This window comes from Dipodomys ordii, unplaced genomic scaffold (genome assembly GCF_000151885.1).
Source record: "Dipodomys ordii isolate 6190 unplaced genomic scaffold, Dord_2.0 Scaffold3, whole genome shotgun sequence".
Taxonomy (NCBI): Eukaryota; Metazoa; Chordata; class Mammalia; order Rodentia; family Heteromyidae; genus Dipodomys; species Dipodomys ordii.
Window position 1 is genome coordinate 2,632,282 of NW_012267219.1, and position 14,229 is coordinate 2,646,510.

Genomic DNA, 14,229 nt, shown 5'->3' on the forward strand with positions numbered 1-14,229 from the left:
TTTTTGCTTATGTGGTGCTGAGGAATCGAACCCAGGGCCTCATGCATGCAAGGCAAGCGCTCTACCACTGAGCCACCTTCCCAGCCCTGAGTGTTGATCTTTTCAACTCCATTTCCATGGCCAAGATTTTAGAGGGGCTGCTGGCCAGGTTTTGGTACCTGAGATTATCATCTAATCTTTACTATTTTCCTCCATCTTTATAACCTGCAGATCTACCTTCCCCTTCTGCAGTGTCCCCATTTCCATCTAAAACACCATGTTCAACTCGATGACTCCACCACCAGTCAGTAGCTATGGCGAGCCATGCTGTCTCCGACCTCTTCCCAGCCAAGGGGTCCCCAGTATGGGAACCGAAGGTTAGTACACTTATCAATCCCTGGACACAACAGATGTATCAGATCCAGGATCCCTCTTAGCCCCACCTCTACCCCTATGCTAGTTTTCTATCTACAGGAGGATTTGAGGGCTCCAGTCATGTAGGCTTAGAATCTAGAATCAGGTCTTTCCCAGATTTTAAGTTGAGGCCCATGTATCCTCCATCCACATCCTCCATTCTCTCTTTTCTAGGACCGTCTGGTCTGCCCTTCTGCCACCAAGCCAATCTTATGCCAGGCCCTCACGGTTATGGACCTGCCAGAGAGACCAACAACTGCATCGAGGGTAAGGACTCAGGCAACATCTGTTTCTTCTCTGCTTATTTTGGGAATTGTCCTGAAGGAAAAAGGAAGAAGGCCAAAATCTGACTTGGAGGATGAAATGTTCAGACAGAGGAGGGATCAGAGAACCCAAGAGGTCACAGATGAGATCATTAGGGCAAAGCAGAGTCAAAGGTCATTTCTTGTGGAGCGTATGGATCCACAGATTGCATATGTAGAGATAGATCCTCTTACCATATGTGCCTCCTCTGTCTCCTGCCCCAGGACCACTCTTTCCTCCCCCCCGGAATGCTGTCAAGTTGACCAAGAAGCGAGCACTCTCCATCTCACCCCTGTCGGATGCCAGCTTGGACCTCCAGACAGTTATCCGCACCTCACCCAGCTCCCTTGTGGCCTTTATCAACTCACGCTGCACATCTCCGGGAGGCTCCTATGGCCATCTCTCCATTGGCACTATGAGGTGCGAGCAGTCCTGAGCTGGCTCAAAGGTCCTGAAATCCATACTGAAATCCATTTATTATTATTTTTTGTTTGCTATTTGGGGCTTGAACTCTGTGACTGGACACTGCTCCTTAGCATTTTCACTCAAGGCTGGTGCTCTGCCACTTGAACCACAGCTCTACATCTGTGAGCTTTTTTTCTGGTTAATTAGAGATTAAAAGTCTCATAGACTTTCCTGGCTGGCAAGCCTTTGAACTGCCATTCTCAGATCTCAGCCTACCAACTAGCTAGAATAACAGATGTCAGCCAAACTCCAAACTCCCAGCCCCATTTGAATCAATTCCAAGGTATTGAAACCCTTTTTAGAATTTCCCTGCGGCTAGCTCAATTGGGCCTTCACCAGCTCTTCCATGGAGCATCTGAATACTCCCAAGAACCCCTGCAATTTCCTGATGGTTGTTCAGAAAGTAACAGCCTTCTCTTGTCTTCAGCCCATCTCTGGGATTTCCAACCCAAGTGAATCACCAAAAGGGGACCTCACCTTCCTTTGGGGTCCAGCCCTGCGGTCCTCATGACTCTACCCGGAGTGGGATGATGCCGCACCCTCAGACCAGGGGACCCCTCCCAACTTGCCAGGTGAGGCTCCATATTACTACCCGATTTTCCCCTGCTCAGGGTGGGTAGGTGATGGACTTTACAGAGGAAAGGAGAAGAAAGAATGGAAGGAACAAAAGTTTTCAGATGCTGGGGGTTCACTCCCCAGGGCTGACTTAGACTCCTCCAGGTGAGGTCCCATCCTTTGCCCTTACTACTCAGCAGTGGAGTCTGAGGAAGGAGATGCCTTCCACACTTTAGGGTTCCTGCTGCTTGGGTGGGGGTCTTTGAACAGAAAGACCTGGTTTTCTCTTTCTTCCGCCTTCCACTCTCCTCACCCTCCCCTCTTCCTCTGGGGAAGCTGAAGTCAGAGCTGGACATGCTGGTTAACAAGTGCCCGGAGGAACCCTTGGAAGGTGATATGTCCAGCCCCAACTCCACAGGTACACAGGTAAGTGGGGAGGCTTTACCTCTGAGACCTGAGCAAAACAAAAACTGCCCCTCAAGTGATCCTAAGATTGCCTCTTCTGCCCTAGGATCACCTGTTGGGGTTGCTGGATGGGCGAGAGGACCTGGAGAGAGAAGAGAAACCTGAGCCTGAGTCTGTGTATGAGACTGACTGCCGCTGGGATGGCTGCAGCCAGGAATTCGACTCCCAGGAGCAGCTGGTGCACGTGAGCCCCAGGGGGTAACAGGATTGTTTGGTGGGAGCCTACAGGAGCCTTCAGTGGGATACTGTGGGTTTGGCTGAAGGCAAATGGGTAGCCTTTCCCTGGATTCTGAGATCAGAGCTTGTATGCTCAGTTGGGTAGGCAAAAGCTAAGAAGCTGTAGCTTTGCTTCAAAGAGGAAGATCTGAGATATAGAATGTGCCGCCTTCCTGTCTCTTCTCTCATGAGGTGAAGCTGAGGAGGACAAGGGGGTTGTGGGATATCTGTTTGGGGGGGAGGCTGGGGTGGGAAGCATGGAGACCTTGGAGAGCCTCTGAATCTTCTCCCTCAGCACATCAACAGCGAGCACATCCATGGGGAGCGAAAGGAGTTTGTGTGCCATTGGGGGGGCTGCTCCAGGGAGCTGAGACCATTCAAAGCCCAGTACATGCTGGTGGTGCACATGCGCAGACACACAGGAGAGAAGCCACACAAGTGCACGGTGAGCCACGTACCTCCAAGCCCAGGATTTCTCCCTAAATTGGCTTCCCATCAAGGCAGACATTGACCCTTGTAGGTCTCTTCCTCTATAAACAGATGTTAAAAGTTGCATTTAGCCAGTTGCTAGTAGTTCACGTCTGTAATCCTAGCTACTCAGGGGGCTGAGGATGGCAGTTGAAAGCTAGCCCGGGCAGAGATGTCCAAGAGACTAAACCAGCAAAAAAACAGAAATGGAACTGTGGCTCAAGGAATAGAGTACCAGCCTTGAGTGAAAAAGACAAGAGAGAACACACAGGTCCTGAGTTCAAGCCACACAACTAACATTCACATATAACCACAAAAATAAATTTTATTTATAACTGTTGGTATAAAAATTAACATATATATTTTTTCCCTTGGTATGGTGGTGAGCACAAAACTCTGTAATCACAAAACTCAGGAGGCTGAGGCGGAAAAAATGGTGAGACCTAAAAGGTCCAAATTCTTGTACAGAAACCTTATTTCCCCCCTTAATCTTACTTAATTTTTCTTTTTTCTCTTATAAGCTAGTTAAATTTACTTTTTCTTATTAAGTTATATTATACAGGGGGAGGGGACTTGATACATTTCCACATGATTACCCTGTATTCTAATCAGTCTCATCCCTTCTATCTTCTATTTGTGTGTGTGTGTGTGTGTGTGTGTGTGTGTGTGTGTGTGTGTGTGACTGGAGATCGAGCCCAGGGCCTAGCCCTTGCTAGGCAAGTTTTGTACCACTTGAGCTACACCTGCAACTCTCCCTTTGATTTTAAAAGAAACGAAAGTGACATTAATCAAATGCATTGTACTCTTAATCTCACTTGTCAAATTGAACCCCTCCTTTTTAAAACTTTTTTGGTCTGGTCATAGGGCCTGAACTCTGGGCCTGGACGCTGTCCCTCAGCTCTTCAGCTCAAGGCTAGTGCTCTACCACTTGAGCCACAGCGCCGCTTCTGGTTTTTTTCTTTTTTGCTTATGTGGTGCTGAGGATTCGAACCCAGGGCCTCATGCATGCAAGGCAAGCGCTCTACCACTGAGCCACCTTCCCAGCCCCCCTTCCTTTTTTTTTTTTTAAGTCAGGTTGTTTTTAAACACACACACACACACACACACACACAACAATGAAATGAAAACATGTCTGTGGGTCTTAAAATGCAAGCAGCCGGGCATCAGTGGCTCATGCCTGTAATCCTAGCTACTCAGGAGGCTGAGATCTAAGGATGGTGGTTTGAACCCAGCCTGGGTAGGAAAGTCCATGAGACTTTTTTTTTTCTGGTCCTGGGCTAGCACTCTACCACTTGAGCCACAGCACCACTTCTGTTTTTTTTTTTTTTTCTGAGTAGTTTATTGAAGATGAGAGCCTCATGGACTTTCCTGCCTAGGCTGGCTTCAAACCATGATCTTCAGATCTCAGCCTTCTAAGTATCTAGGATTACAAGTGTGAGCCACTGGCACCGGCTATCCTGACTGAGACTTTTTTTTTTTTTTGTCATGGGGCTTCAACTCTGGGACTGGGTGCTGTCCCTGAGCTCTTCAGATCAAGCCTAGTGCTCTACCACTTCAGGCACAGCACCACTTCTTGTTTTCTGGTGGTTAATTGGAGATAAGATTCTTATGGATTTTCCTGCCTGGGCTGGCTTTGAACTACGATCCTCAGATCTCAGCCTCCTGAATAGCTAGGATTACAGGTGTGAGCCACTGGTGCCCGTCTATCCTGAGACATTTATATCCAATAAACTACTAAGAAAAAGCCAGAAGGGGCACTGTGGCTCAAGTGGTGGAGCACTGGCCTTGAGCAAAAGGAGCTCAGGGATAGGCCCCTAAGTACTGTACCTCCTCTGCTGTCTAGTGGCAGTCGACACAACAAGAACCGAAGATAGCTGGGCTCTGGTGGCTCGCACCTGTAATCCTAGCTATTTAGGAGGCTGAGATCTAAGGATTGCAGTTATATACAATTAACCACCCAAAATCCAGAAGTGGAACCATGGCTCAAAGTGGTAGAGCACTAACCTTGAGCAAAAAAAGCCTAGGGACAGCAAACAGGCTGTATGTTCAAGCTCCATGACTAGAAAAAAAAGCCAAAGGTACTCAGGAAAGCCTCAGATGACTCCATTCTAGCACCATCCCAGCTTCCACACATCGAGAGTGGCTTTGTGCCTCAGCACCATGTCCCAAAGGCAGTTCCTCTGGAGGCTCTCCTTCTCTGGCTCTCATCTGTCCTTGTCTCCTCATTTTGACAATGCTAAGGGTCAGTCAGTGGTCTCCCCTTTTGTGTTCTGCATACTGCATCACTTTTGGGATTTAGAACTTTTCTCCTCTTCATATTCTTCTGTCTGAGAGCTGTCATTTGGTCTCTTCATGCCTCCAGTTTGAGGGGTGTCGGAAGTCATACTCACGCCTGGAAAACCTGAAGACGCACCTGCGATCACACACTGGTGAGAAGCCGTACATGTGTGAGCACGAGGGCTGCAGCAAAGCCTTCAGCAATGCCAGTGACCGTGCCAAGCACCAGAATCGGACCCACTCCAATGAGGTGAGTGCCCCAATTGAGAGACCCTATCTACCTAAGACGCCACCTACTGGGCACATCTCTCCTGCTTCCCCAGGAAATCCCCTAGCTAGCAATTGCCATGCAGTTCACCTAGAAAAGGCCTTCTCTTCTTTAAATTAAAATAAATAAGTAAACTTTTAAAAAAGGTAATGTAGAGAGGGGTTATAGGTACATATAGGTAAAAAGTACATTTCTTTTTGGACAATGTCATTTCTTCCCTCACTCTCTCCCAGTTTTTTTTTTTTTAACTAACTTATTTTTTGTGCTGGTACTAGGACTTGAACTCAGGACCTTGCACTCTGCTTTGACCTTTTTGCTCAAGGCTAGTGCTTTATCACTTGAGCCATACTTCCACTTTCAGCTTTTTACTGGTGAGTTGGAGGTAAGAATCTCCTGGACTTTTCTGTCAGGGCTGGCTTCAAACCATAATCCTTAGATTTTAGCCTCTTGGGTAACTAGGCTTATCGGCATAAGCCACCAGTGCCTGAGAAGGCCTTTCAAAATCAAAACTTTTGCCAGGCACTGTAATCATGCCTGTAATCTTAGCTACTCAGGAGGCTAAGATCTGAGGATCACATTTCAAAGCCAGCCTGGGCAAGAAAATTCATGAGACTCTCATCTCCAATAAACTACTCACAAAAGGCCAGAAGTGGCACTGTGGCTTAAGTGGTAGAATGTTAGCCTTGAGCCAGAGGTGTTCAGGGACTATGCCCAGGCCTAGAGTTCAAGCCCCAGAACCAGAAAAAGAAAGAAACGAAGGAAGGAAGGAAGGAAGGAAGGAAGGAAGGAAGTCAGTCCTTCCTTTACCACTTGGCCACCATGTTTCCCCATTTTTCCTGTGTTCTTCCACTTTGATCCCTTGGCCTGTCTTTACTCTCTACTTGACAGAAGCCATATGTGTGCAAACTCCCTGGCTGCACCAAACGCTACACTGATCCCAGCTCACTCCGCAAACACGTCAAGACGGTGCACGGTCCTGATGCTCATGTGACGAAGCGGCATCGAGGGGATGGCCCCTTACCCCGGGCACCCACTCTCTCCACAGCGGAGCCCAAGAGGGAGCGAGAAGGAGGCCCCATTGGGGGAGAAAACAGACTGACTGTACCTGAAGGTGCCATGGTAAGTCAGCCTGGGCCACCCTGCCTCCACATCCCAGCTTGCCCTGCTGATTTCTTTCTAGTCCCTTCAAAGCTGCCCCCTCTCATGTATATCACTCTGCTGTGGCCACTCCACCTGTCTGTCTTCCCAGTGTTGCTCCTTGGCCAATCTAAACCTAGATAATTTAAAGTTGTGGGCCGTCAATATGGTTCAGTGGTAGAGTGCTTGCTTGCCTTGAGCAAAAAGAAACTCAGGGACAGCATCTAGGCCCTGAAGTCAAGCCCAGGACTGGCAGAAAGGAAGGAAAGAAGGAAGGAAGGAAGGGAGGGAGAGAGGGAAGGAAGAAAGGAAGGAAGGAAGGAAGAAAAAAAGAAAAGAAAAAAGAGGAAAAAAAGAAAAAAAATTAAGGTTGTCACTTTTTAAAAAACTTTTTTTTTTGTCCTGGGGTTTGAACTCAGGGCCTGGGCACTGTCCCTGAGCTTCTTTTGCTCAAGGCTAGCACTCTACCACTTGAGCCACAGCACCACTTCTGACTTTTTCTGTTTATGTGGTACTGAGAAATCAAATCCAGGGCTTCATGGACGGTAGGCCAGCATTCTACCACTAATCCACATTCCCAATTATTTAATTCAACAAACTTACTCCTAAATAGTCCTTAGTATATTATTCCAAGCTTTTGGCATGCATAATTTCATATATACCTCAACTCCATAAGAAATGAATTCTTTATTGAGTTATTTTATTTAGTGTGTGTGTGTGTGTGTGTGTGTGTGTGTGTACCGGTACTAGGTCCTGGGTGCTATCCCTTAGCTTTTTTGCTCAAAGCTGATACTCTACCACTTGAGCCACAGCTCTGCTTTGGATTCTCTGGTAGTTAATTGGAGATAAGACTCTCATGGACTTTTTTGCACAGACTGGCTTTGGACCTCAATCCTCAGAATGAGAAAAAGAAGAGGAAATAGGCCTAGAGAAACTTAGGGCAAGAATTAGAGCCCCAAAAGTCTGTAACCCAGCCTAGGCTCTTCTTCTCAAATGTCCCTTCGGGTTTGCCCCAACCTTTCGCCTGCTGGGCCTTCTATATATTTGTTGATATACCTGCCCCCTGTTCAGCAGTCTCTAGCACATGACTTTACCCACTCACTAAATGGAAGGAGCTGTGAGGAAGTGGGGGAAAGGGAAGAGTGCCACCTTCATCCATCATCTTCCCTCACAGAAGCCGCAGCCAAGCCCTGGGGCACAGTCTTCCTGCAGCAGTGATCATTCCCCAGCAGGCAGCGCAGCCAATACAGACAGCGGTGTGGAAATGACTGGCAATACAGGGGGTAGCACCGAGGACCTGTCCAGCTTGGATGAGGGGCCTTGCATTGCTGGCACTGGATTATCCACTCTTCGTCGTCTTGAGAACCTCAGGCTGGACCAGCTGCATCAACTCCGGCCATTAGGGCCTCGTGGTCTCAAACTGCCCAGCTTGACCCACACTGGTGAGACCTGGGTATAGGAGGTGGTACTGGGCTGAGATGTGGACTTGCTCTGAGGTTGGGAGGAGGTGTCACCCTTAGGGCTGCTAGATGGTACTTCTGTAGAGGCTGCTTTCTTAAGACATCTATCTTATTCTTCTCGCTATCATAAGATTGTTATATGGGGGGCTGGGAAGGTAGCTCAGTGGTAGAGCGCTTGCCTTGCATGCCTGAGGCTCTGGGTTTAATTCCTCAGCACCACATAAGCAAAAAGAAAAAAAAAGCCGGAAGTGGTGCTGTGGCTCAAGTGGTAGAACGCTAGCCTTGAGCTGAAGAGCTGAGGGACAGCGCCCAGGCCCAGAGTTCAGGCCCCACGACCAGACCAAAAAAAAAAGATTGTTATATGGGGCTAGGGCTGGGGCTACCATTGATAGAGGGCTTGTTCAATCCCTAGCCTTGCCCCCTCTTTCCCTCAACAACACAAAACCTTGTTATAATCAGCTAGGTATGGTGGTTGTATGCATGTAATCCCAGAACTTGGGAGGCTGAAGCAGGAAGATTGTAAGATCAATGATAGCCCCAGCTACACAGCAAGACCCTGTCCACAAACAAAAAGGAGGCAAAGGCAGGTGGATCATGAACTCCAGGCCAGCCCTGGCAAAGTTATTGAGTCTCTGTCTCATATACCAAATTAAAACAAAACAAAAAATCCAGTTCAGCAGCAGTAGCTCATATCTGTAATCCTAATTACTCAGGAGGCTGAGACTGGAGGATTGCAGTTCAAAGCCAGCCCCAGCAGAAAAGTCGACAAAACTCCATCTTCAACTAACCAGCAAAATGCTTGACTGGAGGCATGGCTCAAATGATAGAGAACCAGCCATGCTGGTGAGAAAGTTGAGTAAGAGCATGAGGCACTGAATTCACCACAACTAAATATATAAAGACAAAAAGAGAAGCATTGCTTATGTGGTAGAGTAGTTGCCTAGCATAGATAAGGCCCTGGGTTCAATCCCCAATATCTAAGAAAAGAAAGGAAAAAAAAAGAAAATTGTGACATATAAATAAACGAAGTCTACAATGTGCATGCTATATCCCCTAGTATTGTGCAGTGTAGCACCTGTATGACTGTTCACAGTGGCCTTGAATCTCCCCTGGTGGCCCAGAAGCAGAAGAGACGTAGAAAATGTAGGAGACAGAACTGAATGGCTGGGCTGGGAATGTGGCTTAATGGTAGAGTTCTTGCCTAGCATGCATGAAGCCCTGGATTCGATTCCTCAGTACCACATAAACAGAAAAAGCCAGAAGTGGCGCTGTGGCTCAAGTGATAGAGTGCTAGCCTTGAGCAAAAAGAAACTTAGGGACAGTGCCCAGGCCCTGAGTTCAAGCCCCAAGACTGGCAAAAAAAAAAAAAAAAAAAAAAGGATCCCAGGACTCCTTGCTTGGGGATTGTATCAGGACAAGGTTGCCCAGGGTGATCCAAAGGGCTCACTGACCACCTGTCTTTTCTCCCTGCCCCACCTGCAGGCACCCCTGTGTCTCGTCGTCTGGGCCCCCCAGTTTCTCTTGACCACCGCAGCAGCAGCTCCAGTAGCATGAGCTCTGCATATACTGTCAGTCGTCGGTCCTCTCTGGCTTCCCCTTTCCCCCCTGGTTCCCCACCAGAGAATGGAACATCCTCCCTGCCTGGCCTGACACCTGCCCAGCACTATCTGCTTCGGGCAAGATACTCTTCAGCCAGAGGGGGTGGTACACCACCCACTGCAGCACCCAGTCTGGATCGAATGGGAGGTCTTCCTGTACCTCCTTGGAGAAGCCGAGCTGAGTACCCAGGATACAATCCCAATGCAGGGGTCACCCGGAGGGCCAGTGACCCAGCCCGGGCTGCTGATCATCCTGCTCCAGTTAGAGTCCAGCGGTTCAAGAGCCTGGGCTGTGTCCACACCCCTCCTATTGGGGCAACTGGAGGACGGAACTTCGATCCCCACCTCCCAACTTCTGTCTACTCACCACAGCCTCCCAGCATCAATGAGAATGTTGCAATGGATACTAGAGGGTTACGGGAAGAGCCAGAGGTTAGCACTTCCATGATGGGCAGTGGTCTGAATCCATATATGGACTTCTCATCTGCTGATGCTCTGGGATATGGTGGACCTGAAGGAGCAGCAGCTGAGCCTTATGGAGCTAGAGGTCCAGGTTCCCTGCCCCTTGGTTCTGGCCCACCGACCAACTATGGCCCCAGCCCTTGTCCCCAACAGGTCTCTTATCCTGACCCCACTACAGACTCATGGGGTGAGCTTCCTTCCCACTCTGGGCCTTACCCAGGCACCAAGACTCCAAGTGGAACCTATAGTCACTGCCCTCGACTTGAACATTATGGACAAGTGCAGGTCAAGCCAGAACAAGGGTGCCCAGTGGGGTCTGACTCCACAGCACTGGCAGCCTGCCTCAATGCCCACCCCAGTGAAGGCTCCCCATGCTCTCAGCCTCCATTTTCCCACTATCCCCAGCCCCCTCCTCCCCAATATCCCCAATCAGGTCTCTATCCCCAACCATCCCCTGATTATCTGCCTTCAGAACCCAGGTTAAGCCTAGATTTTGATTCCCCCTCTCATTCTACAGGGCAGCTCAAGGCTCAACTTGTCTGTAATTATGTTCAATCTCAGCAAGAGCTACTGTGGGAGGGTGGGGGCCGAGGAGAGGCCCCAATCCCGGAACCTCCCTACCAGAGTCATAAATTTCTGGGGGGTTCCCAAGTTACCCCAAGCACTACCAAAGCCCCACTGGCCACATACGGACCTGACTTCGCACCCAACTTGCCCAATCACAAGGCAGGCTCCTACCCGACCTCTTCGCCATGCCATGAAAATTTTGCAGTGGGAACAAACAGGGTTTCTCAGCACAGGGCAGCGGCACCACCTCGACTTCTGCCTCCATTGCCCACTTGCTATGGACCCCTTAAAGCAGGAGGCACCAACCCTAGCTGTGGCCATCCTGACGTGGGCAGGCTGGGAGGGGGTCCTGCCTTATACCCTCCTCCTGAAGGGCAAGTATGTAACCCTCTGGACTCTCTTGATCTTGACAACACTCAGCTGGACTTTGTGGCTATTCTGGATGAGGCCCAGGGACTGAGTCCTCCTCCTTCCCACGATCAGGAGGGTAGCTCAGAACATACCCCACCTCCCTCTGGGCCTCCTAACATGGCTGTGGGTAACATGAGTGTCTTGCTGGGATCCCTACCAGGAGAGACACAATTCCTCAATTCTAGTGCCTAAAGGGTTGTGCATCTATCCATCAGATTGTGCTTCCTAAGAGGCTCCCATCCTTCCAGAGGAGAAGGGTGGAGGGCCACAGCCCCCTGAGTAAGGTGCCCATGGCTGGGAGGGATGGGCTGGGGGCTGTGTTTAGTCTGTGTATGTTAGGGGAGGGATTTGATAATGACACTGTTTCCTAACAATAAAGGAACTGCATCATAAAGGACTGCTGTTTTTATGTGATATATTGGGGAAGGACCAAGAAGAAAAGTAGGGGTCATTCTCCTACTTTCCTCTTCAGAGTGCTCCCTTATCCAATTCAACCCAAATCGAGTCAGACTCAGAAAGTTGAAGAGGGTCCTTTGGGAGACTGTTTAGCAATGTCCTCAAAACAACACTACACACACACACACACACACACACACACACACACACACACACACACACACACACCAACGGCTAGCCAACAGATCACTGGCAATGGTTTCTTCTTCCTTGCCCAAGTCAGGGGAAGAGGCTGGTGAAGTCAGTGAGCAACAGCTGGACCAGCTGCCCAGGGTAGAGTGCATGGGCTGCCAGGTCAGATGTCTCTTGCTCTGGTCGAAACAGGGTTGGTCCAAACACAATTCCCAGGTTGTGGGGGGTCATGCGGTTCTTATCTGAATGTGCTATTACCCTGGGGGCAAAGGCCAAAGAAAGGAGAAATTAGAGAGCAGCTCTTTACTTCAAACCAATCCAATCCTAAAAGATTTGAGCAGGGAAAAGCTCATTGTGGATTCTTTCACGTGGCAGCTGAAGAGCCTCAAGGGGAACAGAGATGAACCAGCAGAGACTCCTTCACAACTCCTGAAGCCACAACTTGGAATAGAACAGCCTGCTTCTTTCTCAGCTGCAGGAGAAATGTCCCCTAGAGTTCTTTCAGCTCACACCTTGGGAAGCTTTGATTTAAGTGGCCATCCCCCATCAGAAGTCACTGCCATGGCCAGTTCAACCTATCAAGCCATTACTACTGTTCCCATGGTAAATAAAAGCATCCCCTTCACACCTCCCTGGTTTCATTTGATGCTGAACTCTCCAAAGGTCTTGACATATGTCTCCTGCCCACTAAATCCAGGTGCTACCCAACCTCCATTCCATCTGAACAGAGTCCCTACTGTAGGTCCCACTCCTGTCTCCCCAGCATGAACAAAGATTCAGTCTTCCTGACCTGCATAAATGCTCCAAGAGGTACCGCAGAGTATCACGGTTAGGCTTTGGCATTGTGTCTATCAATTCTTGTATTTGAGAAAGGCGCTGCTTTGATTCCGAGAGTGCTAGAGATAAAGAAGGATGGGAAGGGCATGAGCGTTAACACTAGGGAAGGTGCCAGGACATGGCTGCTACTCTACCCATGTTCATGGGGTCAAAGATATCATTTATCTAAAACAGCTTTTCTCTTTTAGTGATGTGGATTGAACCCAAGGCCATGTACATACTAGCATACCTTTACCACTTTTTTTTTCCCCCAGTCCTGGGGCTTGAATTCAGGGCCTGGCTCTGTCCTTGAACCTCTCTGTACTTAAGTCTATAGTCTATACTCTACTGCTTCATCCACAGCACCATTTCTGTTTTTTTGTTTTTTGTTTTTGTATATGTGGCACTGAGGAATCTAACGCAGGGCTTCATGCATACTAGGCAAGCACTCTACCACTGAGCCACATTACAGCCTTTATTTTATTTTTGTCAGGGTTTTTTGTTTGTTTGTTTTTGTTTTTGTCAATCATGAGGCTTGAACTTTGGGCCTGGGTGCTGTCCCTCAGCATTTCAGCTCAAGGCTAGTGCTCTACCACTTGAGCTACCGCCACTTCTGGGTTTCTAGTGGTTAACTGGAGTCTCACAGACTTTTCTGCCCAGCTGGCTTTGAACCGCAATCCTCTGATCTCAGATTTCTGAGTAGCTAGGATAACAAGCGTGAGCCACCAGTGTCCAGCTTTTTGTCAGTTTTTGATACAGGGTTTCACTATGTAGCTGAGGCTAGCCTGGTATGTGAAATACTCCTGTTTCATCCTCCCCAGTGCTAGGATTACAGGCATGTGCCACTATGCCAAAGCCAAACCCATTTTGTGTGTGTGTGTGTGTGTGTGTGTGTGTGTGTGTGTGTGTCCTGAGGCTTGAACACAGAGTCTTGGCACTGCCCCTTAGCTTTTGTGCTCAAAGCTAGTGTTCTACCACTTAAGCCACAGTTCCACACTTCTGGCTTTTTTGGTGGTTAATTGGAGATAAGAGTCTCATGGACATTCCTGCCTGGTCTGGCTTAAAACCACGATCCTGAGATCTCAGCCTTATGAATAGCTAGGATTACAGGTGTGAGCCACCTGCAGCTGGCTCATTATTTTGTTTTTGAGACATGATCTCACTGCTACCTTTATTCAGGTTAGCTTCAAACCCTCAATCTTCCTGCCTTCTACTCCTAAATAGCTTGGATTACAGGCACACACCATACTTTAACTCTTTCCCCTTCCCTCATCTTTTTGTCAGTGCTGGAGACTGAACCCAGGGCCTTGCCCTGAACATGTAAGCATGTTCTTACTACTGAGAGATACGATACCCTAACCCCAGTTTTCTTTTTCATGAAGCCCAACCACACCTTCAGAATTCTATTAATTAATTAATTTCTTTATTTGCCAGTCCTGGGGCTTGAACTCAGTGCCTGGGCACTGTCCCTGAGCTTCTCTTTTTCGAGGCTAGCACTCTACCACTTGAGCCACAGCACCACTTCTGGCTTTTTCTGTTTATATGGTACTGAGGAATCGAACCCAGGGCTTCATGCATGCTAAGCAAGTCCTCTACCACTGAGCCACCTTCCCAGCTGTCAGAATTCTTTTTTTTTTTGGGGGGGGGAACTGGTCGTGGGGCCTGAACTCTGGGCCTGGGCGCTGTCCCTCAGCTCTTCAGCTCAAGGCTAGTGCTGTACCACTTGAGCCACAGCGCCACTTCCGGCTTTTTTCTTTTTGCTTATGTGGTGCTGAGGAAT

At 48.7% G+C, this 14,229-nt stretch overlaps 2 protein-coding genes across 6 annotated transcripts in view; one reads left to right on the forward strand and one right to left on the reverse strand.

The window, feature by feature from the left end:
* The window catches only part of Gli1 (GLI family zinc finger 1), a 14,961-nt gene extending 3,526 nt beyond the window's left edge, over positions 1-11,435 (forward strand). Inside the window, exons 2-12 of one of the 4 annotated variants that reach the window (XM_013021161.1) lie at positions 232-356; positions 568-660; positions 921-1,116; positions 1,589-1,733; positions 2,053-2,142; positions 2,228-2,365; positions 2,693-2,842; positions 5,228-5,392; positions 6,299-6,529; positions 7,722-7,989; positions 9,490-11,435. In XM_013021161.1, coding sequence (XP_012876615.1) covers positions 257-356; positions 568-660; positions 921-1,116; positions 1,589-1,733; positions 2,053-2,142; positions 2,228-2,365; positions 2,693-2,842; positions 5,228-5,392; positions 6,299-6,529; positions 7,722-7,989; positions 9,490-11,237 — 3,324 coding nt within the window. In that variant the 5' untranslated portion in view covers positions 232-256 and the 3' untranslated portion in view covers positions 11,238-11,435. Of the gene's footprint in view, positions 1-231; positions 357-567; positions 661-920; positions 1,117-1,588; positions 1,734-2,052; positions 2,143-2,227; positions 2,366-2,692; positions 2,843-5,227; positions 5,393-6,298; positions 6,530-7,721; positions 7,990-9,489 lie in introns of those variants that run through there. The other 3 variants (XM_013021170.1, XM_013021179.1, XM_013021188.1) reach the window with 3 other exon arrangements.
* The window catches only part of Arhgap9 (Rho GTPase activating protein 9), a 17,551-nt gene continuing 14,757 nt past the window's right edge, over positions 11,436-14,229 (reverse strand). For both annotated transcript variants that reach the window (XM_013021247.1, XM_013021239.1), the window contains 2 exons: positions 12,424-12,529; positions 11,436-11,892 (listed from right to left, as the gene is read on the reverse strand). In XM_013021247.1, coding sequence (XP_012876701.1) covers positions 11,721-11,892; positions 12,424-12,529 — 278 coding nt within the window. In that variant the 3' untranslated portion in view covers positions 11,436-11,720. The remainder of the gene's footprint in view (positions 11,893-12,423; positions 12,530-14,229) is intronic.